This window comes from Phalacrocorax carbo, chromosome 2 (assembly GCF_963921805.1).
Source record: "Phalacrocorax carbo chromosome 2, bPhaCar2.1, whole genome shotgun sequence".
NCBI classification, from domain to species: Eukaryota; Metazoa; Chordata; class Aves; order Suliformes; family Phalacrocoracidae; genus Phalacrocorax; species Phalacrocorax carbo.
The window spans coordinates 112,969,553-112,989,795 of record NC_087514.1 but is presented as its reverse complement, the minus strand read 5'-3'; the positions used below and the strand labels follow the sequence as shown (position 1 = coordinate 112,989,795).

At 43.8% G+C, this 20,243-nt stretch overlaps 1 protein-coding gene across 2 annotated transcripts in view; it reads right to left on the bottom strand.

Moving 5' to 3' along the window:
* The window catches only part of ITGA9 (integrin subunit alpha 9), a 229,345-nt gene that overhangs the window by 197,368 nt on the left and 11,734 nt on the right, over positions 1 to 20,243 (bottom strand). For both annotated transcript variants that reach the window (XM_064443898.1, XM_064443897.1), the window contains exons 4-8: positions 15,205 to 15,328; positions 6,969 to 7,036; positions 4,535 to 4,664; positions 2,944 to 3,029; positions 272 to 340 (exon numbers count right to left, since the gene is read on the bottom strand). In XM_064443898.1, coding sequence (XP_064299968.1) covers positions 272 to 340; positions 2,944 to 3,029; positions 4,535 to 4,664; positions 6,969 to 7,036; positions 15,205 to 15,328 — 477 coding nt within the window. The remainder of the gene's footprint in view (positions 1 to 271; positions 341 to 2,943; positions 3,030 to 4,534; positions 4,665 to 6,968; positions 7,037 to 15,204; positions 15,329 to 20,243) is intronic.

The window sequence follows — 20,243 nt, the reverse complement described above, 5'->3', positions numbered from 1 at the left end:
GCTGTTACACTTGTGTAAGGCTAAAGAGAACCACTAGTACAATTTTCAGCCAGACATTTAATTTCAGTCACATGGGCATTGAGCAGACATTGAGAAAAGGCATAGGGCTGGTCTGTACAATAGGTTTAGATCTTCTGGGAGGATGAGAAGAAACAGAATTTGCTTGACAACTCATGAAGCAGTGAAATGAAAATGATCCTCTGAGATGACCCTGCCATTATTTCCCCCTTCTCTATCCCTTAAAAGAAAACACATGTACATAAAACCTCACCTTTTTTCCCGAAGCCTGAAAAATCCTTATTAGAGAGCCTGATCGTCTGTCTGTTCTGAAAATATAAACCTGAAAAGTGAAAAAAGAAAAAAGTTAACCAATACTAACTACAGAATGCATAATGGTACAGCATTGGCGCTTTCTCGGTATATCTAAATGATGATCATGGCTACGGCTATTGCCAAGATCCAATTTCAAGACCATTTTATTGCTCAGTCTTCTTTTAAAAGACAAAACTTAGAGTTCCCCATTTTCCTGATGAATCACATGCCTCTTGTCATGAGCAATGCTTGAATAGTGCCTTGTCACCTACTTTTTTGGCACACGTGTGTATGTGAACATGTGAGTATTTAAAAGCGACTACTAAAGAAACTTTCCAAACAAGCAGCATCTGGAGACTGCCTGGAAACGAGTGGGGCAAAAGGCTGAGAAAGCATAACCCTGCTCCCCTTCCCTTAACCAGCCTTCCCTTCTCAGGGACACATGCCTGCACATACAGCACTGCAAAATTCACAATGCTTTAGCAAAGGTCAGAGCAGAAATCCCAGTCGGACCACCCAAGGCATTTGCACTGTGAAACAATCTGTAAATCAGAAAACTATTAAAACATAGCCCAGTCATTGCTCATTTCCACAGGAGAAACGGTTTTACCAAGAACTCTTGGGCTAATAGTAATGATGCAAGTTCAGTAACAGATCTTGTACCAAAATTTAAGACCTAAACCACATGGCTTGTAGAAACAGACTCTCTTTGACAGAAAGGCTGGCCCAGTTAGCATTTGAGACTCCTCCAGCATTTGTCAGGCTCCCTCCTAGCAGGTGCTCATGCAGTTTGCAGGACAGAGGATCCCTTACTTCCAAGGCCACATGGCGGAGACAAGCACTTGACATAGTTAAATATGTGGCAAGTTATTAATAGGTGGTGAGACAGAGTTCAAAGCTGTTTTCAGCCAAGAACAGAGCACAGATTTACTGTGGAGAATTGCTCTAGATATAAAGGACTCCCCAGGTCTTGCAGCGGCACATTTACCAGCGAGAGCACATTGCCAGGTGTCATGACTCCAAATCCAGTCTTACTGATGACATTCCTGGTGACTTTGGAGAACTGACTCAGTCTCATTAAGTGTCTTGGCTTTACCTTCAGTGAAAAGAGTGCAACAATGCTAATCACTTTCTATCAGGGAAGTGGAAAGGATTACCTTATTAGAGAGTGTGTAAAGTGTAACAGGACTGCTCAGCATAACATCCTGTACTCAACACCTCTTACCACCCCTTTGCCATGCGTTCCTGCTACCTACATCCCATGCCAAGGGAGAATAATGGGAGCTTTTGCAACTAGAACGAGAGTCTTTGAACTACAGGGCCAGCTGCTTTCTCATGGATCTCATGTTAGCAGCTGTTTTTTCCCCCTCCTTGTACAGAAATTAGATCTGCTCCGCAGAGAAAACAGGTTGGAAGGAAGGTACATTCGAGCAGCCGTAACAGAGTACCTGGGATAAGGAAACTATGCTTTCCAATATGACTTCTCAGTAGCAACTGCACTGCTACTGTATCATGTATGTCCTAGTCGGTGCCAGATCAGGTATATGTACCAAGTTCATCCTTGACTTTTATTCCATTTTGCCTGCTTTTACTGCTACCCCCTGGGAGACTGGCACTGCCAGAAATCACTTCTCTGCTTAAACAAAGGCATAGTGTTGCTAGTAATGTAGACCTCTCACTCCTCATTGTTATGACTCGGCTACAACTGATGTAGCAGGACAGCCAGGGGGAAGAAGGTGGAAGGGGGCTGCAGGACACCTCTGCTCAGGCAGCAGGCCCCGAAAGGACCAGATTGTGAAGAAAGAGGGGCAAAAGCAGGTCCTTTACATCCCTTCCCTCCCTCTCCCCACTCGCCTTCTCCACCCTTGATTCAGAAGCATATAAGGGGTCACACCACTCACCCTCACCCTGCTCCTGATAGCAGCTGTGAACTCCACACAGGAATAAGCCAGCACACCTAACTCAACAGCCATCTCCATCTAGTTGTTCACTTGCTTACATCTTTAGGACATTAAACAAATGTATGCCTACAGGAAAACCATTTTTTCTTCTTTTTTTGTTTCTCAAGAGCCTATCACCAAGATTTTTAAGTATAGTTGGCAGAAATCCAGACTCTAACCACTAAACATCAGAATATTATGAAGTTTTAAGAGAGACATCAAATCATCTAGTAAATGGCATTTCATGCTATTAGAGATGCTACCCTGAAGTAAATACTGAAACAGTCCACATACAAAGCATTATCAACTGTATGAAGAAAAAAAGCAGAAGACAAACTCTCTTTTCCAAGTTTTTCTCATTTCCCCATGAGGTTTAAGTGATACCTATATGATACAAATCCGAAACAGAAGTGGTGTGAAATAAACGTTGCCAGTGTCTTGTTAAATGAACTCTTTTAAGGATTACGTGGGAGACAGAGGAAAGTGAGGGAGAAGGGATGTGAGGCAGCAGGAGGAATAGGTGGAGAAAATTTGAAGACTTCAAAATACTTCACCTCTCCCCTGCACAGTGCTCCAAAACCACCCCACAGGCAAAAATCTCTTGGCTTCTCAACCATGTGGGAACTGCATCAATACTACTTTTTTTGCCCTCTTGCATCTGATGACATTATTGTTTGACAAAAAGCCACACCTTTCCGATGCCTCCATCCTGGGGAGCTCCTCCTACAATGTCCGTGGTAGTTGGCTGAGAGAAATGACCCGCTGTCACCGCATATCCTGAGCAGGAGATGGGGTGGGGTGGGAGAGAAAATAAATAAATAAATAAATAAAGCATCACGAGAGGAAAAAGCCTGAGAAACAGGGTCAGCCAGCTGGATCATGTTCATTAGGTTTCACCAATGTGCCAATATTCAGCTCAAGAGCTCATGGAGGTGGGAAACAACAGTATGCCCTCCAATACTCTTCCAAAAGCTGAGAAAGAAAAGTGTGTGTGGAGCTTGGTGAGGGACACACGAAGCAGGTACGGGGAGCATACGGTAATGGCAAGCCGAGAAAGGGAAGTGGTAAAACAAGAACAGGCACACACAAACAGAGCAAAGAAACCACATCATTGCAGAGAAAGTATCACATCAACTAGACAAAAGCACCCTCCTTTGGCTAAAATCACTGCTCAGGAAGGCTTGGAAAATTACATGCCTTTTTGTTTGGGGGGAGGGGTGGGGCACGGGGAAGGCAGAGGACAGTAGGCAAAGAGGTCACAGAAGTTAATGGCTTAAAAAGATTTTTGTTTAGGCAAGAAAAAAAGGGAAGATAGATCAAAGAAAGAAAGAGTGTACTTGAAAGGAGATCAAAGATTCAGTCATATTTGATATATTAAAATGATATATAATAACTAAAGAAGAGCAGAGTGCCTTCCTTCTAAGGCTGTCTTGTACTTGCCTTGCTCTTCTGCTGTAAATTATGAGACTCTTGTCTACATGTTAAACACTATAATTCAGGTCTATCAGTGGTAGAACCTATTTATGCCCTTAAATATGTATATATACACTCCTCATTTAGCTATTGCCAAGCAACATCTTCCAAGTGGTATTTTTTTAAAGACTAAAGGTTAAGGGGAAAAAGATACGTCAGAGCCAGACTTCAGTCAAACAATACCAAACTACTGCCTTCTAGGTCTCAACAGTCTTAGGCACTGGAGATTAGGTGGAAGCCTTTAAATTAAGTTTATTTGTGGCATTAGCTGGTTTTAGAGCAAGTAAAACCAACTGAGTTAAAGATGTAATCAAACAAAGCCAATCCTTTCACAACCTCCTTTTGTTGCCAATGACTTGCTTACATGGTGCTGTTTTTGTTGAAATAAAACGTATCTGCAATATACGTTCTGTAATTATGTGTTGTACCCATTTTCAGGACAGGTGTAAGCAGACTCACAGCCTAACCAATTAGAAAAAATTTATCCATCATAGGGCAAAAGCAGGAATGTAGGACACCCACTACCATCCAACCTGCTCTTCAGGGAAAATGCATTTTCTATTTTAGTCCAAAAAATCACAGCAAAGTTTTTTTAATACAAGCAAACAAAACTGGAATATTCCAGCTGCTTCTTCACTTCTGTTTCTTTCCTGTTACATAACCCTTTAATTGAGATGTTCCTCCTTTCACACTTTTCATAAAAATACCCTAAACCTCAAAAAAATCAGTATCAACTTTCTAGCATTAAAGCCTTGAAATATGTTGTTGGATAAATCCATCCTCACAGTGGGCACCAGAGAGCTGCTTACCAAGGTACGTGTACCGCCTGGCTATCACAGCATCATCATTCAGCTTGTAATATGTGTTGTCAGTGAGATTCAGTACTTTGACAGTTCCTGTCCAATAATAAGATCCCGGTGCCCCCATGATGACCAGCTCCTACAACAGGAAAAACAGAAGTGGGGGAGGGAAAGATTGGGGGAAAAAAATTAAACAACAGTCAAAACTGGACAAAAATTCATGCTTTACATAGTAACAGAGAAGACACAGGATACTAACTTAAAACACCAATTATAAGCCCATCTCCATTCTCTGTGCATGGAGAGGATATCCTTCTTCTCAGACATGGAGGTCACTGCATACACCCTAGAGACATGGTCTCCCCTTTTATGGCCACTTCTGCTCAGCTAATCTGCCACTTCAGTAGAAGACCTTCATCTGCCTTACTAACCATCAAACTTACCCCTGCTAAAACAGTCCTCCCAAAAATTTATCTCCACCTGCTGCCTTTCCCAAACATCTTCCAGGAGACCTGAAGATCTCCACCAAGTGACAGAAGTACCCCAGCCCACCCAGACCCACCACTCAGCTACAGACTGTGCCTCAAAGCTGGCTAACATGCTATACCAACCAGTCATGAGGATACAGTACAAAAGATTTGGTTTTACAGCTATGAAGCTAATGAGCTGCTACGGACTCAACAAGCAAGATGTGCGTTATGTCACGGGTGGAACATTTTGCCTTGCTCTGTCCTCAGATACAATCTGCTCTTCAAGAGACAACCTGGCTATAGTTCATTATAGACACCCAGCATGATTCAGGATTTTAAGAGACTAGAAAACAGACAAAGTCTGATCCATCATCCAAAGCATGGATAATCATGGGTAATGCTTTTGAATAAAAATCAAAGCTACATTCACATGCAAGAGAGATTGCAAAAATGTTACCCCAGCACCCTTGTGGGGAAACCTTAGTCCTGGGATGTGGTTTTAAATACCTCCAGCAAGGGCCCAAATTAAGCCTAGGTAAGTTCTCCATTCCTGAAGAAGACACAAGGACTGCTGCTTTGCCTCACATCTCCATTCATTGCAAGGCCATGGGTGAACTCCATCCTTGTGGAAAAATGCTCCCACACCCGGGATTCCTTCGGGTGACCAGTTCCAATCAGGGGTAGATGTTAAACAAGGGATTTTCCTAGTAAGACTACAGGGATAAGACTACAAACCCAACCACAGAGCAGGATGTACTTGGCAACAGCTTTTTTCCTTGGGAGGGGCCCTTGAGGTCAAGGGATCATTTACTGGCAGGAACGACTACCATTAGCAGTGCTGAATATACGGTAGGGGCTTGCCTCTTTGACCCAAAAAGCCATTTATCTGCGTTTCCTGTTCAGTTGAGCTGCCATCAGGCTGAAGCAATGAAAGTTCAGAGATATCTTTTGAACTAGGGTAGCAAAGGAGGATTTAAAGCATGGGAACAGAAACAGGCTGGAGAGAGCAGAAAAGCCAGGAAACAGCTGCTGCTGGCTGAACATCCAGTTATCAGACAGTGCCACTGTGGCAACGTTGCCTGCCATCCCAGTTTACTCAGAAATCACCTTCTGCCCTTTCAGAGAGGACACCTTTATTCTGCTTATATCAACCTAGACATAAATAAATTCTGCAGATCAGTGCATATAAAATTAGGAGTGAGTATATACTTGACATGACAGTAACAAAGAGCCTGACACTGAAAAAGCCTTTTTTTTTCCCTTAAAAAAATAAAAAACCAAAACCAACCCCCCAAAACACAAACAAACTGCAATCCTGAAACATTACAAAAAATATCAATACATACATAAAGGAACAAATTCATCAATTCATCCTGGACATAATAAAACATGGCTGATAGACATCTCTCCAGGAAAGAATTTGGTCTGTATTTAAAACAGCTCTAGCACATATATTTTACTATGCTATTTTTTCTCCATCTTTTTAAAATAAAGAACACAAGCAGAACTGGGAAAAAAGTGTCTCTCTCATGTATGTATATGTATGTGCATATGCATATTCACATAGATACATATATCCACACATATGCATACAGAAACAAAACCAATCAAGGACGACTATTTTACATCATCACTTAAAGAGTTAACGTTGGACACAGAAATATCTCTATGCAAGTTTTAGGGTGCATACAATAAAAATATTTCCTGAGAATGTTTCCCAGAGTCAATTCATTCATTCTTGTCCACAGACCTTGAGACACACGTGCATGTACTTATGAACCGCTGGGCAGGTGTTGTGCAAGATGCTGGCACCTGGGAGGCCAGACGAGGCAGGAAGGTGTTTGCTGGCAGGAAGGGACCATGCTCAGCACTCAGCCTGTTGCCCAAGCTGTGCTCAGGGCTCCCCTCCTGGGGCTTGTGACAGGAGAGCTGCTCACCAAACCCACCCCTTCCGTGCATGTGCCCCTGCTCACCTCAGTGAAGAAGCCTGCAATCCCCGCCTGGCACGAGCCATGCTCCTCCCCATACTTCTTTTTGTATTCTGGATGGAAGAAGAGAACAAAAACTGCGGTCATCCCTGGTATGGCACACGCTCTCCACCTGACCCATCCGCATTGCTGTGTGTGCAGCCTCAAGGGACACCAACACGCCGAACTCCCAGGATTTACTGATGGATCTGCCACTGATGTGCACCATGGCAACATACTCACCCACATCGTGAGGAAAGCAAGAGGCCTGAAATCTGGGGGTGGGGGATATCCAGCATACTGTCTAGGGAGCCGCTAAGTAAGCGGTATCACAGTAATGTGATGATACCAGCAGCAGCAGCACCCTGGTAAAGGTGCATTGGCAGATGCCCCCACCTCCAGCAGCTAGATCCATGCAGCTGGGAAGAAGAGGAGTGTAAGGCAATGCCAGTGCCTGCATGCCACCAACCCTGTGCCAGGAGGTTGAATTGCCAGGCTCGTCACTGCCTTAGAGAAATTCTCCCCTATAATGACAGTCACCAAAGCCCCCGTAAACATTTCTGCGGGAGGGATGCTTTGGGACACTGGCCCCAGGAGGGAGTCGGTGAGTGAGGAAACAGTTCTGCAGTTCTAAGTGATCAGACAACAGTCTCATCTGAGGGATGCTCAGCTCTGCTGCTTTTCATGGCCTGCTCAGAACTCCCAGTTCACAGGGGATGCAACCAGCATCACTATATTTTTTGTTTCTATATTTTATGTAGCAATTGTTTCTCCTATCAAACTGAGGAATTTTTACTTTAACTTTTTGCAAAAGAGAAAAAAAATATTTTTAGAAATACATTGTTTTGGGGCGGGGGGAAGAAAAAAAATAAAATAACTTTCTACCCTGTCTTAATCCAAAGATTTTCAGTTTAGGAGCATTTGAAATTTAGAGCTGGATCAGAACCTTTGCAGGGTTTTTCCAGAGCATTATTTTCAAATATTTACCATACTAATGAGTGCCCAGCTTCAGCTTATTGTCACTTCCTCTATATTACAGTAATACAGGCTCCAAAAGCATTTACAATATAGCCTGGTAATTGTGATTTACTGTTTTTTTAAGTAAGCACCATTAACTCATTCCTATGATAAAAACTTTACTGAAAATAAAGAGCAAATTGCACCTTTGGAATTAAGCAAGTTCCTTTTGAGTTGCATTTTATCTTATTGAAGATCAAAAGGAATTAATTATAAACTGCTGCCTTCTCACAGATTTTTTTCAAAACATTGTATGTATATATACACACAGAGACACACACCATTCCCCCTTTACATATTATATATAGTCTCTTCCTAACATCTTAAAGATGCTCAGATTTTAAGGAATTTGCTGAGTTCATACCAGCTGCAAAGGGAGAGGTTTCATTAGAGAGACCATGCAGAACAGTGACTTGATCCACAAACTACAGCTCAAATGCCTAACAACCTCGGCCAAGGCAGGGTCCTGCCAAAGCAGATGTGTGTCCCAGCAGACCAGGAGGGCCAGAAGCACACTTGGGTTTCCTAGTAGGAATGCATAACAACAATGCCACTGAGAAATGAAGCCCATATTTGCTGATGGCTATTCAGAACATGCTGGGGCTCAGAATCACCAGCTCTCCAGATATAGTCTTTCAGAGAGCCAGGCACTCCTTGCCTGGGAGAAAAAAAATATTTATTGATATGAAATTTTTTTATTCATAGAGCCAAGGAAATGAGGTTTCTCCCTTTGGCATTTCCTAAAAAATAATGCTGTTGAATGTCCTGAAGGCCCTGCTTTGGCTATGTCTGGATTCCTACCCGTACATAGGATGAAATGCAGCAAGTTCCACATCCCGTTCAGATGCTTTCACTTCCAGCCAAGGTTTTCCCTTTACATGATGTACTGAAGTATGAACAGACCTTGCCTCTTCCCGATTTTGCACTTGACCTACTGTAATTCAAAACAAAACACCGCTAGCCACCATGGCCCTGGAGGGCTGGAAGTATCCTTCTAAACTAATCTGACCTGCTAAACTTGACAGGAGGCTTTTGTAATGACAGAGCTCAAGGCTTTAGAGTCTGCCTTCTTAATCCTGCTTTACAGATATTTTTTTTTCTTGATGGAGGGCTAGAAGGGCCAAATGGGCCCCTCATCTGGGACTCGAGAAGATAGGACTTCTTATGCATATATTTCTTTTGAGAGCAAGCCTTGATGGCTCTCTGTGTCAGGCCCACAATCAACTGCTGCAAGTAGGCCCCACTGACAATTTGATGGATTTAAAATGTTGTATTCCCCTGTAAAATTGTATTATGTTTGGCTCACGGTTTCTTTAAGCGTCTCCTTCAAAAAACACACAGCTCAATTTGCTTTAAAATAAAAGAGGAAAATTTCCATAAGATATTTAACTTGCACAGTGAAAGGTACAGGTCAGGTGAATAACGACATATCCGGGGGGATGCCTCAGCACAGGATGGGAGGCAAAAAACTTGGTTTTTATTTTGGATTCTCAAATTTCTTCTTCTCTTCTTTTATAAACAGCTTTGCTAGCACTTTTTTTCCTCCATGATTTGGCAACACATAAAAGCCTCAAACAATATGGTGGCTTCCCCAGCCATCAGAGCTCTGCCATAGACTTGGGTGAGGCTTGAACGCCTCTGAACCATAGTCCCACATAACTCCAGCCACCTGAGAGGCCCCATCCACACACACCTGTGGGTGCAAGTGAGCCAGCTTGCACAAGTTGTCCCCTGAATTTGGCTGCAAATTAAAATCAAGGGTATGCAAAACCATCGGAGGATAGCAGAAGAATCGTAGCAGCTTTAGCAACGGAACAAGACAGTTATTCAAGGGTAGTAGATGGATCTGTAGCTTCAGGCAGCTGTGTTTAACAAACATGCAAAATTACTTCATTTCTTAGGGTAAACAGAGGATTTTCTTCGATAAAATATATGCACAACAATTAAACCATTTTTCTAATCAAGTCAAAAACTTGTTGAATTCACAGCATTGTTTTATTATAATATAGTTTTGCCTACTTAAAAAAAGACACCAAATTCAGACAAAGAACACACCACAGATGATTTTCATCAACAATATACATATTAGAAAAGGAACAGAAACACATACATTGTTTTCATTGTCAGGCAATGAAAAATGAATTGTTCTTTAAATTAACCAAATTATTATTAACTGCAATGTGTAAGGAATGGGAAAGATTTGGTGGTTTAAATGGTTGTGTAATAAACTGAGTTGGTATATCCACTGAAGGTCATAATTTCACACACACTGTTCACGGCTTTCTGTGATGTTCAGTGTTTAAGTCGATTCTATTGGCAATACCGTCTGCTTGAACTAATGGCCCTACATTTCACTTAAATAACTAGCTACAATGCAGTTGTAGCACTGAGTAGATGGGATTGCAGCACTTCAATTAAATTCAGAGTTTGGATATAACCAGTGCTGATATGAACTGAAGAAAAGACATCAAAACATTTTGACTTGATAAAATACCTGACAATACTTCTCAGGAAAAAAAATAGAGCTTACAGAAAAAGAATAAGTAGATTCATTACAGTAGTGTGGTGTAACATACAGCAATGATGCAAAGCAATGACCATCCTTCCTCCCTACAGGTATCAAGACTCCATCTCATATGGGGTCTGAGCATGTCACACATACCAATTAACCTCTGTTCCCAATGTCTCAGAGAGAAAACATCTTTAGTGACATTTTGGAAGAGGAAATGGAAGCACAAAGGCCTCAGATATTGAGGCTATTTGAGCATTTAAACCTCCACTGACAGAGGGCAGAAATCAGCACCATATTTTGTGGGCATCCAGACAGACACAGCCCTCCCCAGGGAGCCAGCAGCCCAGCCCAGACAGACACCAAGCTCCTGGTCTCCAGCATAACCCTTTCAGCACAGAACCACGCTTCCTCATCAGCCCACCAATTGCCATCTGCCTGCAGCTCTCCCCATCCTTTCCCACAGGCTGAGTAGGTTTCCTTCGCCCTATGCACCCACGGTCACAGCCCAGAGCAGCCTCCCACATCCCAGGTTGTCACACCCCAGCCCCACAGGCTTCTGCCTCCTCCCTAAAGCAGATCTGCTTCTGCTAAGCAGTGGATAAGCCCAAAAGTCATGAAAACCAACATTGCTTCTACCTCCCCTCCACTTCAGCGCACGGCACTTGTCACTCATGTGACACTGCCATCCATCCATTCACCCATTCATGCAGTGAAACAATTAACCAGCAGGAAATTGTGCAGTTAGTGTGTCAGCTCACTGCTTTTGCACACCTGAATAGCAACATTTGCATGAGGTTTAGATATGGCATACAGTGGATTCGGTAGTTTCCGCATAGCTCCAAGGCAGTAACTGCTGTCATGAACAGATCCTTTGTTTTTACCCTCTTTATTGTTCTTTCTCATCTGCCCACAGACTGCTGTGCACCCCTAATTACACAGACCGCAAGCCACTAACCTAACTGCTGCAGCAACATCTGATAGCAAAGAAGTCAGATGAGGCTGAGTCTGGAAGAGGTGGCTGCTTCTGCAGCTTTGAATATGTGCCATGAATAAATACATGAAGCAAAAAAAGACAAGAAGATGGTAGTGGTTTGTAGCCATGAAGATCTCGGGTTATAAGAGAAGTAAGGCTAAGGAAGAAGTAATCAGATAAAACAATTAGATATACAGAAAACCAGGATAAGTTGTGACATGTGTCAACTCTGAAAGCAAATGCTCCTCAACTACTTCTCTGAGCAAACCTCTTAAAGTCTCTAAGCAAACTTCAATGCCATAACATAGCGTAAGCTCCACAGTGCAACAAAATCCTGTATACCATTTTCACAGATGGAAGCAAAGCGGACAGTCACAGTAAACTATCATTTGCATGGGAAGCCTCTTCCTTCCTATCGGACAGTGTTTAACTACACTAGGAAAACAGTAGTAATCTTTCTGACCTAGCATTGTGGTATTGTGTTTGCACCACAAAGAATGGATGTTTTGATGGCTCCCAGAAAACCAAATGTGGTCTGGACCCTGTGAGAAAACTTGCTTATCCCTTTGGAGGCAAGGCACTTGAGTATTTGCTGTTCCCTTACTTACTAACCAAAGGGTCTATCAATCTTCCCCACCTCCACCACCAACTCCTACCACACAGGGGTAGGAAGCCATCCCAGCTCTCCCTGTAAGCTGAGCTGCCTCTCACAGCAGATGTGGCCACCCTTCTTTGCAAACTGAATGCATCAGGGCAGCATGAACAGGCCGCTTCCCTTTATTTTTATGGGAAGGCCATTAAAACTACAGGAAAAATAACTGAAAGCACTGCCTGGAAGACCGTGGCTCCATACACCAGCTATACCACAAAGGACATCCAGCTCATAAACCAGATTAGTTCTTACTCAGAAAGATTGCATTTAACTATTAGGCTTGCTGCTGTTCTCATTAGCTCTCAATCACTTCCAGACTTCTGTCAACCCTTTCAGGGAAGCCGGACAAGAGTAAGATGGATTGAGGCTACTATGTTGTTGCACCACTACCATCCAGTCAGGAAATATCCGTTTCCTCCTTTGTCTTTAATTATTAAGCCTGCTTTATGTCGAGAGAAAACATACCGTATGCATTAAGTACATCTATCCCAAGGTCAGACTCCTCTCCCTTTCTGGCACAAGACTTTTGTTATACAAGCTAATAATCTGTCTCAAGGTGCACACACACAGAGATGGATGGAGAATAATGTGCGCTCAACTGGCCTGCACCCTTTGCCAGTTGGGTGAGAGCCAGCTCTGGTTGTGGACCATGCAGACACACCAGCCTCTCATGAGGCTTATCACCTTAGCTGCGCTAATGATGGGGCTTCTGGAAACGAGCACACGACTGCCTGCACCCATTCACGCATGGCAAGTCCTAGAGAAGGCCAAGATGCTGTAACCTCGGCAGGCGGAGGTGCACTCCCTGGTGCAGGTTTTGTAGCTGCAGGTCTGGCAGCCTCCCAGCAACGGCTGCAGAGGCTAGGCTCTCAGTGTAGCGGCACTTCAGCTGCGTTACACACCGCGTTTATTACCCCTATCAGACTCAGTGCTTCTCCCCTTTGGGCTGTTCCTCAGTGTCAGTGGAGGAGAATTTCTTCTGCTGCTTCCAGAAAGTGAAGGAAAAAAGTTAAAAGATGACTGCAATGTTATTTCACAGCAAAACTCAAATAATTATCCCTCTGCATGACATACCATGGCTATCTCTCTCTTTGAGTTTGTTTTATTGAAACCTGAAAGATCCAGGAATAAACAAATGCAGCCATCCCTCGTGATACTTTGTGATTTCATGTCTGATGTGGGGGGAGAAAATCAGTCCCAAACCTCCAATTTTCACTCTTGCATGGAGCGCAGTTAAGCCAATATCGTACTGCACCAGCCCTGCCAACTTTCCACTGGCTGCTCTGCGTGTACTAGGCCCACACATTTCTATTTTCTAGCAATTCCTGGCAAATATCCTGTCAGATTAGCAGCAGTTTTACTCCGAAGACATGACGCACAGAAAACACACGCAGTTTGTCTCTTCCAGACACTACCTCCCTGCCACAGCTTCAGGCGGGCTGCTTTTAAGTTGGCGCAGGAGTGGTGACACAGGCATAAAGGGATCCCCCAGCAGTGTCCCCACACATGCATGTTGACCACAGAGTGACCGTAAAGTTATAGTCAGATGATTTGCAGCGCATTACCCTCAGCATGAGGCCTTATCCTGATTTTGCTGACAGGAATAAGGGGGGAGGGAAAAAAAAAAAAAAAGGACGACAAAAACAGTAGGCTGGTGCGTATGACAGGAAGACTCAAAACACCTCACGTTTCAAATAATTACCAATTTCAGTACTGGGAAATACTCAATGCATGAGTGCATGCCATGTCCAGAAGGTGCATACGTTTGCAGTGGCAGCTGCCTGATCAAAGCCTAGAGGGAGGTAAGGAGCCACTGACTCAGAAGAAAAAGTGGGCATTGAGTGGACCCAATTCTGTCACAGACCTGGCTTCATAGGCCACTGATCTGGGACATAGCCACTCACCAGCAGCAGAGAAACCTGCTGGGACATCCACCGCCTTATCCCTCTTGCACTTACTAATGTCAGCAGCAAGCCTGCTGCTGGCTGCTGCCAACTTTGGACGGGGGCGGGACAAATGACAGACATGGGATGGGGGGGGGGGAGGGGGGGGGGCAGGGGAATTAATAAAAGCAAATAAATAAATAAAATCAGAGGTCTTGCCCACAACAAACCCTACTGTGTCTTGGCCTCCAAATTCCCATGCTTTCTCAGGCTCCTACAGGCGAGAGGAGAAAGACAATGCCCAGGACAGACAGGAGAAACCAAGACGGTGCTTTCCGACAAATGTTTCTCTGAAGGCCAAGAAATCTTAGGAGATAGGTTATCTTCTTCCTAACAACACATTAATGCCTCTGGTTTAGTTAATTACTCTTGGTGGAGGAGACACTGTCTTATGAAGTCTTTAGGAAAGGAAACCTGATACAAGAGTCTCACATGCATCAGAGAGCTGGAAAATTAAAACAATGACACTTGGGATTTGGAGCACAACCAATAGGGACAGCCACCCACTGGTCGGAGCTGGAGCCTTCCCTCTCTGTGCACCCCAAACCCAGACCTTCGGAGGATACAAACAGGGACCAAGACACCTTACAACACTTGAAACACTGCAGCAGTTTATTAAACTGCTGCAGAAGTTCCATCCAAGTCAGCAAAGTGTTAAGCAGCCCTTTCTCCACCTCTAGTCCTCTGATAGATCACAGCGCATGAAAGTGTTTCCATAAGATGGGCAAATTGGTTCCTGATTGCAATGTAATTCAAGATTTTTTACTCTGTGCCACAGCGAAGCATGAGATCAGATCAGATAAACATTTACTGATTATTCACACAAGGGAAGAGAGAGCTCCTGTCTCAAAATCACAGTTCAGAAACATTATGCTCTAGTAAAGTGCAACCATGCACAGTAAGTCACAAGACCCACTCATTGTGCTACTCTCCCAACTTCATCCAAAACCCAACCACCACCCCAGCTGTGCTGCAAGGCAGCTGTATGTTACAAAAAAAAAAACAAAAAAAAACAGAAAAGAAAAAAAATAACATTAGAGAGGGTTACTGTGGATGGTTTTGGATATAAAGGGAAAACACAGCAGCTGTAAAACGAGAGCACAGGAAGGGCGTTAAGCCCCACTCCTGGCCCCCACACTCCTTACCTTCATAGCAGGGGATGAGTGTCTTCCCATCGGACTGCAGGTTGGGGGGAATGATGTTGCAGAAGCCATGGGGCAGAATGTACTCTGTCTCATAGTAGATGTTTTTCCAGCGGTGCGCACATGCCTAAACAGATATCACATCACATGCGTTATAGGCCCAGAATCACAGAAGAGCCCTCCAACCAAGGCTGAGCACGCATGAACAGGACCTTCCCCCTCAAGACCCCGTTGTCTTCTCCCTACATCCCACTCTTCCTAGGTAAAGTATCTTTTCATTGCTGCCTCCTGCAGCTCATGATGCTGCCTGACCTGGCAGCTCAAATCTCAGCCTTCACGTGCACATGACTAGGAAAACAGCAGGTCTCAAAGCAAGACATAGTCCATGCTGGAGGTTTCAAGATCTCTCACTGCGTATGAATCCTCACAGCCAGTGAAGCTTTTCTAACTAAAGATTCAATAACAGAACACAGCCAAGACAGAAAAGTGGAAAGGACAGGAATAAAGACATTGAGAACACACATAAAAGGATCAGAACGGATGCTAAGACTCAGAAGGTTACTAAGACCATATTAGAAGGTTATCCCACCAGAGGATGCATGCATGAGTCAAAGGTTTGTCCCACTGGGAAAGGCAGCTTTGTTTCTGGTGACAGAAGAGCTAGACCTTGCTTAGTGGTAATGAATTTAAGTGAAAATGCCAGAGATTTCATGGCAACAAGAGCAGCAATATCAGTCAAGGTGCAGATGAGCTAAAGAGATTGGGGCACCTTTCCCTTTGTAGTGAAGAATAAGATCACCCTGCAAAACCAGGGCTAAACCAGTCTCACCAGGACACTTGCTCAGTACAACTGCCACACACAGGTGCACATACAAGCAACATGGAGCCTGGTTCACACCTTCCAAGAACCCATTTGCTCCAAAAAATTAATACTGAATTGCTACCAGACAAACCACAAGTTGCCTGATGCTCAGGGGTTACTTGGAATAAAAGGAAATGAAATGTGAAACAGCAAGGGCTTTGAACTTGAGCGGATACTGGGCCATATCTCCAGCTGGTCTAAGTCACTCAAGGCAGTGTAGATGTGTCAATTTAAGGCTTAGTCCCATGCAAACAGAGCAGCCTCTATCCTACAAATCATCTCCTCCACATACTTTCAAATTTTCCTGGAAACTTTGCATCAGCCCCCTTCAAGATCCCCACATTTGACCCTATCCTCTCCAGATGAGACACCCTCTGCCTTCTTCCCATTGTGCCACCCTATTTTTCCTGCCTCAGCACCTCAGAGCTGCCCATGCAGCATCTCATCATGGTCAAAAAATAGGTCCCTAAGGCACAGTTGTGTCACCTATCCAGTAAAGGACCTTGGAAGCGTATCAACCACTGGGAAGCTCAAAATTCAATCCAGCCATCAACACATGCCCCTTCCCATATACTTAACCTCAAAAAGACATAAAAGGGTAATACTACTCATTTTTTTAACCGAAACAGAGCAAAACCAGTTGTGCAAAAGCCTGCTCTGCTGTTAGCAATTCTGCTTGATATTTACTGCTTTCCTAACTTCCAGTACCCAAGGAGAAGCATAGATCTCCTGAACATGGCTATCACAGAGGGATAATGAGGGACTCCAGGGGCCGTGGAAAGCTCTGCACTGCCCTGTGTGGCACAGGCTGCCACCTGTGACACAAAGGATGCTTCTGATGGCACCTGCCAAATACACATGAGGAGTCCTGCAAAGAGCAGCTCTGAGGACTCACATGCTTCAAGGAAGCTCAGTTATGATTTTAATCCCCATGCAGCACTCATTCAAAATTTGACAGCAACAAAAAACAACACATGAAATGCTCATTTTCAGAGTAACCAGGAAATAGTTTCTCTCCTGACTGATCTCTGCTGGGAGCACAAACATACACATGCACAGCCCTTTTAGAGACAGCACCATAAAGACACATCCCATTAAAGCAATAGTCAAGTCAACCCCAACTCCAGACCAACTCAAACGGAAACAGACAAAGAGTATTTTTTAAAATTATGGAAAGATAAATAAAGGATTGTGATGTTGTAAATTCTTTGACATTTTATATCTCAAACTACAAGGGACTCACATAAATTAACCTACCAATCTCTCCCAGAGGAGCACAAATGACAGAGTTGGGGAAAGCAGCAGCATTTCATCACAAGCAGGAGGCTTTGCTTAGGAGTGAGGTGCAGAGGCCAAGAAAGAACACTATAAGGAGGGGAAAAAATGGATCTGCTGCATAAGTATGTTCAAAATCAACCGGAGGCGATGGGCTCAGTTTAGCCATTCTGGGCACACTTTCCCAATCTGTTAGGGTTGGGGTTTTGGTTTTAATGATCACTTTTCCGTACCTTCAGCATGCTGTGTAATCAGGCATACTACAGTTTACCACTGATTGCCTGAGTATGCGGACAGCTCGTAACTGTAGCTCCAAGAGATGAGCTCCACCTCAGTTATCTCAGCAGGGGCTTCCCCAGACTCCCCCACACCACAGCTGCAGAATTTGACATTCTCCCAATGGACAGGAGTTCAGCAGCTCCTCTTCCTCCCTGAAACTCATTTCTCTGCAGCCAGGCAACCAGCACATTTGTCTCCCTGCCATGGCAAAGCTCATCCACAGCTGTTTTTGATTCTCCTGCCTTCCCAAAAATATTTAGTTGGATTACAGTACGCAATCCCTCCATTATTCAACATCGCTGAGGCAAGGTGATGCGCTACCAAAGGTGGCTCCAGCCTTCCTTCTTTGATGGCACATGTCTGAAGTGGTCTTGGGAACAGAGATGAGTCACCTGAATTTCATGCTGCAGAGAGGGTTTTTCCATGGCCTTTTTTTCCTAAGTTGATTGCAAACAACTGACAGCTTATACACCCTTTTTTAGATGCAAGTTATAGGTGGCTCCCAGTGCAATGAGGAAGCCATCAGCATACTTTGGTGCTCAGCAGCTGCTGCCGGGGCACAGGCTATAGCTCCACCATAGAGCAGGGAAGAAAGGATGCAAACCCTTGAAGCAAAGTAAAACGCCTCTGGGCGAAGCACACAGAGGTCTCTATTGATGCAGACACTGCATTACCGCAATATGAATAGGCCATTTCAAATTGCAGCCGCTTTGCTCTTTTGCATATTGAACACCAGCCACAGGCTTTGCACCATAGGAAAAGCCACACAAGAGACCCAGGCTTCACTTCAGAGGCCAAGTGCCCCACCTGAATGCAAGGTCCTTACAGAGCCCTCTGCTGACTCCTAAAGTCAGAGTCCAAATAAGGGACTTTTTGAACATGCCACTTTCAGGCACTTTTGGTTTGCTCTTCCCTAAGAGGACTTTGGCTTTGCTACAGTGATGGGTTGTGGGGTTTTTTTTGGTTAGTGGTTTTTTTTGTTTAGGTTTTTTTTCTTGTTGTTGGGTTTGGTTTGGGTTTTTTTTGTTACGCACACACACAGAGAATCACTACATGTGCCGGTAAGTCAACTACTTAAAATGAAAAATAGAAATACTCGATAAAAAACAGAGTAACAACAGATGTGGCAGGTATTTAGGAAGAGCAAGACCAAAGGATGTGGCTTATCTCCAAATCATAATGTACTGTCCCCAGTTCCTCTCCCAACAAAAGTAAAAGGAGGACTTTTGCGGTTTCAGTTTGGACAGGGCTGGTAATCTCAGCTCTATTATTGCAGCACTTAGATTAATGCAGATATTGACTGATAGCACAACCGAGGACAGGAAGCCACTGAACTGCAAACTCAGCCTTTTTAGCTAATCTGACTTCTTTTGTTTAAGCCCTCATTGTTTGACGCTTCTCTATTTAAGTCTATAACACAAACCTAAAACTCTGGTTCAGTAACATCCTGGCACGATATGGGTTCAAACACTATCCACTTCACCAAATATCAGCTAAAGCCCCCCTGCACACTCCTCACCTTCCCCGCCGCCCCTTTCCACTGAAGCTGGTACTCTTATCGGGCAGTTGGGGAAGGCTGATGAGACAGAAATTTAAGCCACTAAGCAGTGTCAAAGCAAAAGCATGAACTTTTTTGTACAATCCACAGTTAAACTGTGGGCTAATCCTCTAACACAGGACATCAAGAGCATGACTATACAGGTTTAAAAAGCAACTACCCATATTTATGCAGAAGAAAAATTGACCACAAAGGTACCACTCTGACTTAAAGAAATCCCTGGAAGAGATGCAGTAAATAGAGCTGTAATGCCTGACAATATAGACTGCACATACTCATAACTCATGGGCATTGCTCACAGGAGTTAGCTACTAATTTTGTTAAAACACTAAAATCTGCAGATGCAGCTCTGAAGACAGAGACATGTCTTCTCAGAACATCAGTTTCTCACAGGTGCTTCAAAGACAACTGCATTTTAAAGAAATCCTGATCTTTAAAAACTAGAAGAGCACACAAAGCAAATACTGTCTCCTTACGGGAAAGTCACAAATCTTTTTCATTAAAAAGGTATCTCAAAACAGAGTAACAATGCCCTGAAACAGCCAGGTATTTTCCATCCACAAAGGAATCCATGTGCCTTCATTCCAGACTCTGTCTACACAGAGATGTGCACAGATATTTAATTAGTAGTTTAAGACAGAACACTTTGGTGATACATCTCTCACTGAAATCAGTGAGAATTAGACATTTAAACATGCTCGAGTATCTGGACACTATGTACCCAGTGAGGGTGGTATAATCTTGTCAGAGGGCTGGTTTAGGAATTCATTAAAACAGCATAACTTGGAGATATTTTACCAGCTTAAGCTGCACCAGAATAAGCCCACCACCAGATGTGCATTTTACTTTAGCTGCTTTTAACCTGCTTTATGTCTGAAATTTCTATCCCCTCAGGCCCAGTCTAAGCCCCCAGAGCCTGCCCACATCTCTCACCTTTCTAGCCTCCCCTCAGCCAGTAAGCAGTCAGCCCCAGCCTCGGTAGTTGCCCAGCTTTTTTCCCCACCAGCTTTTCCTTCCTTTGTTACTTCTGCCTAGGGAGATGACACCGAAGCACCAGCTGCAACCCAT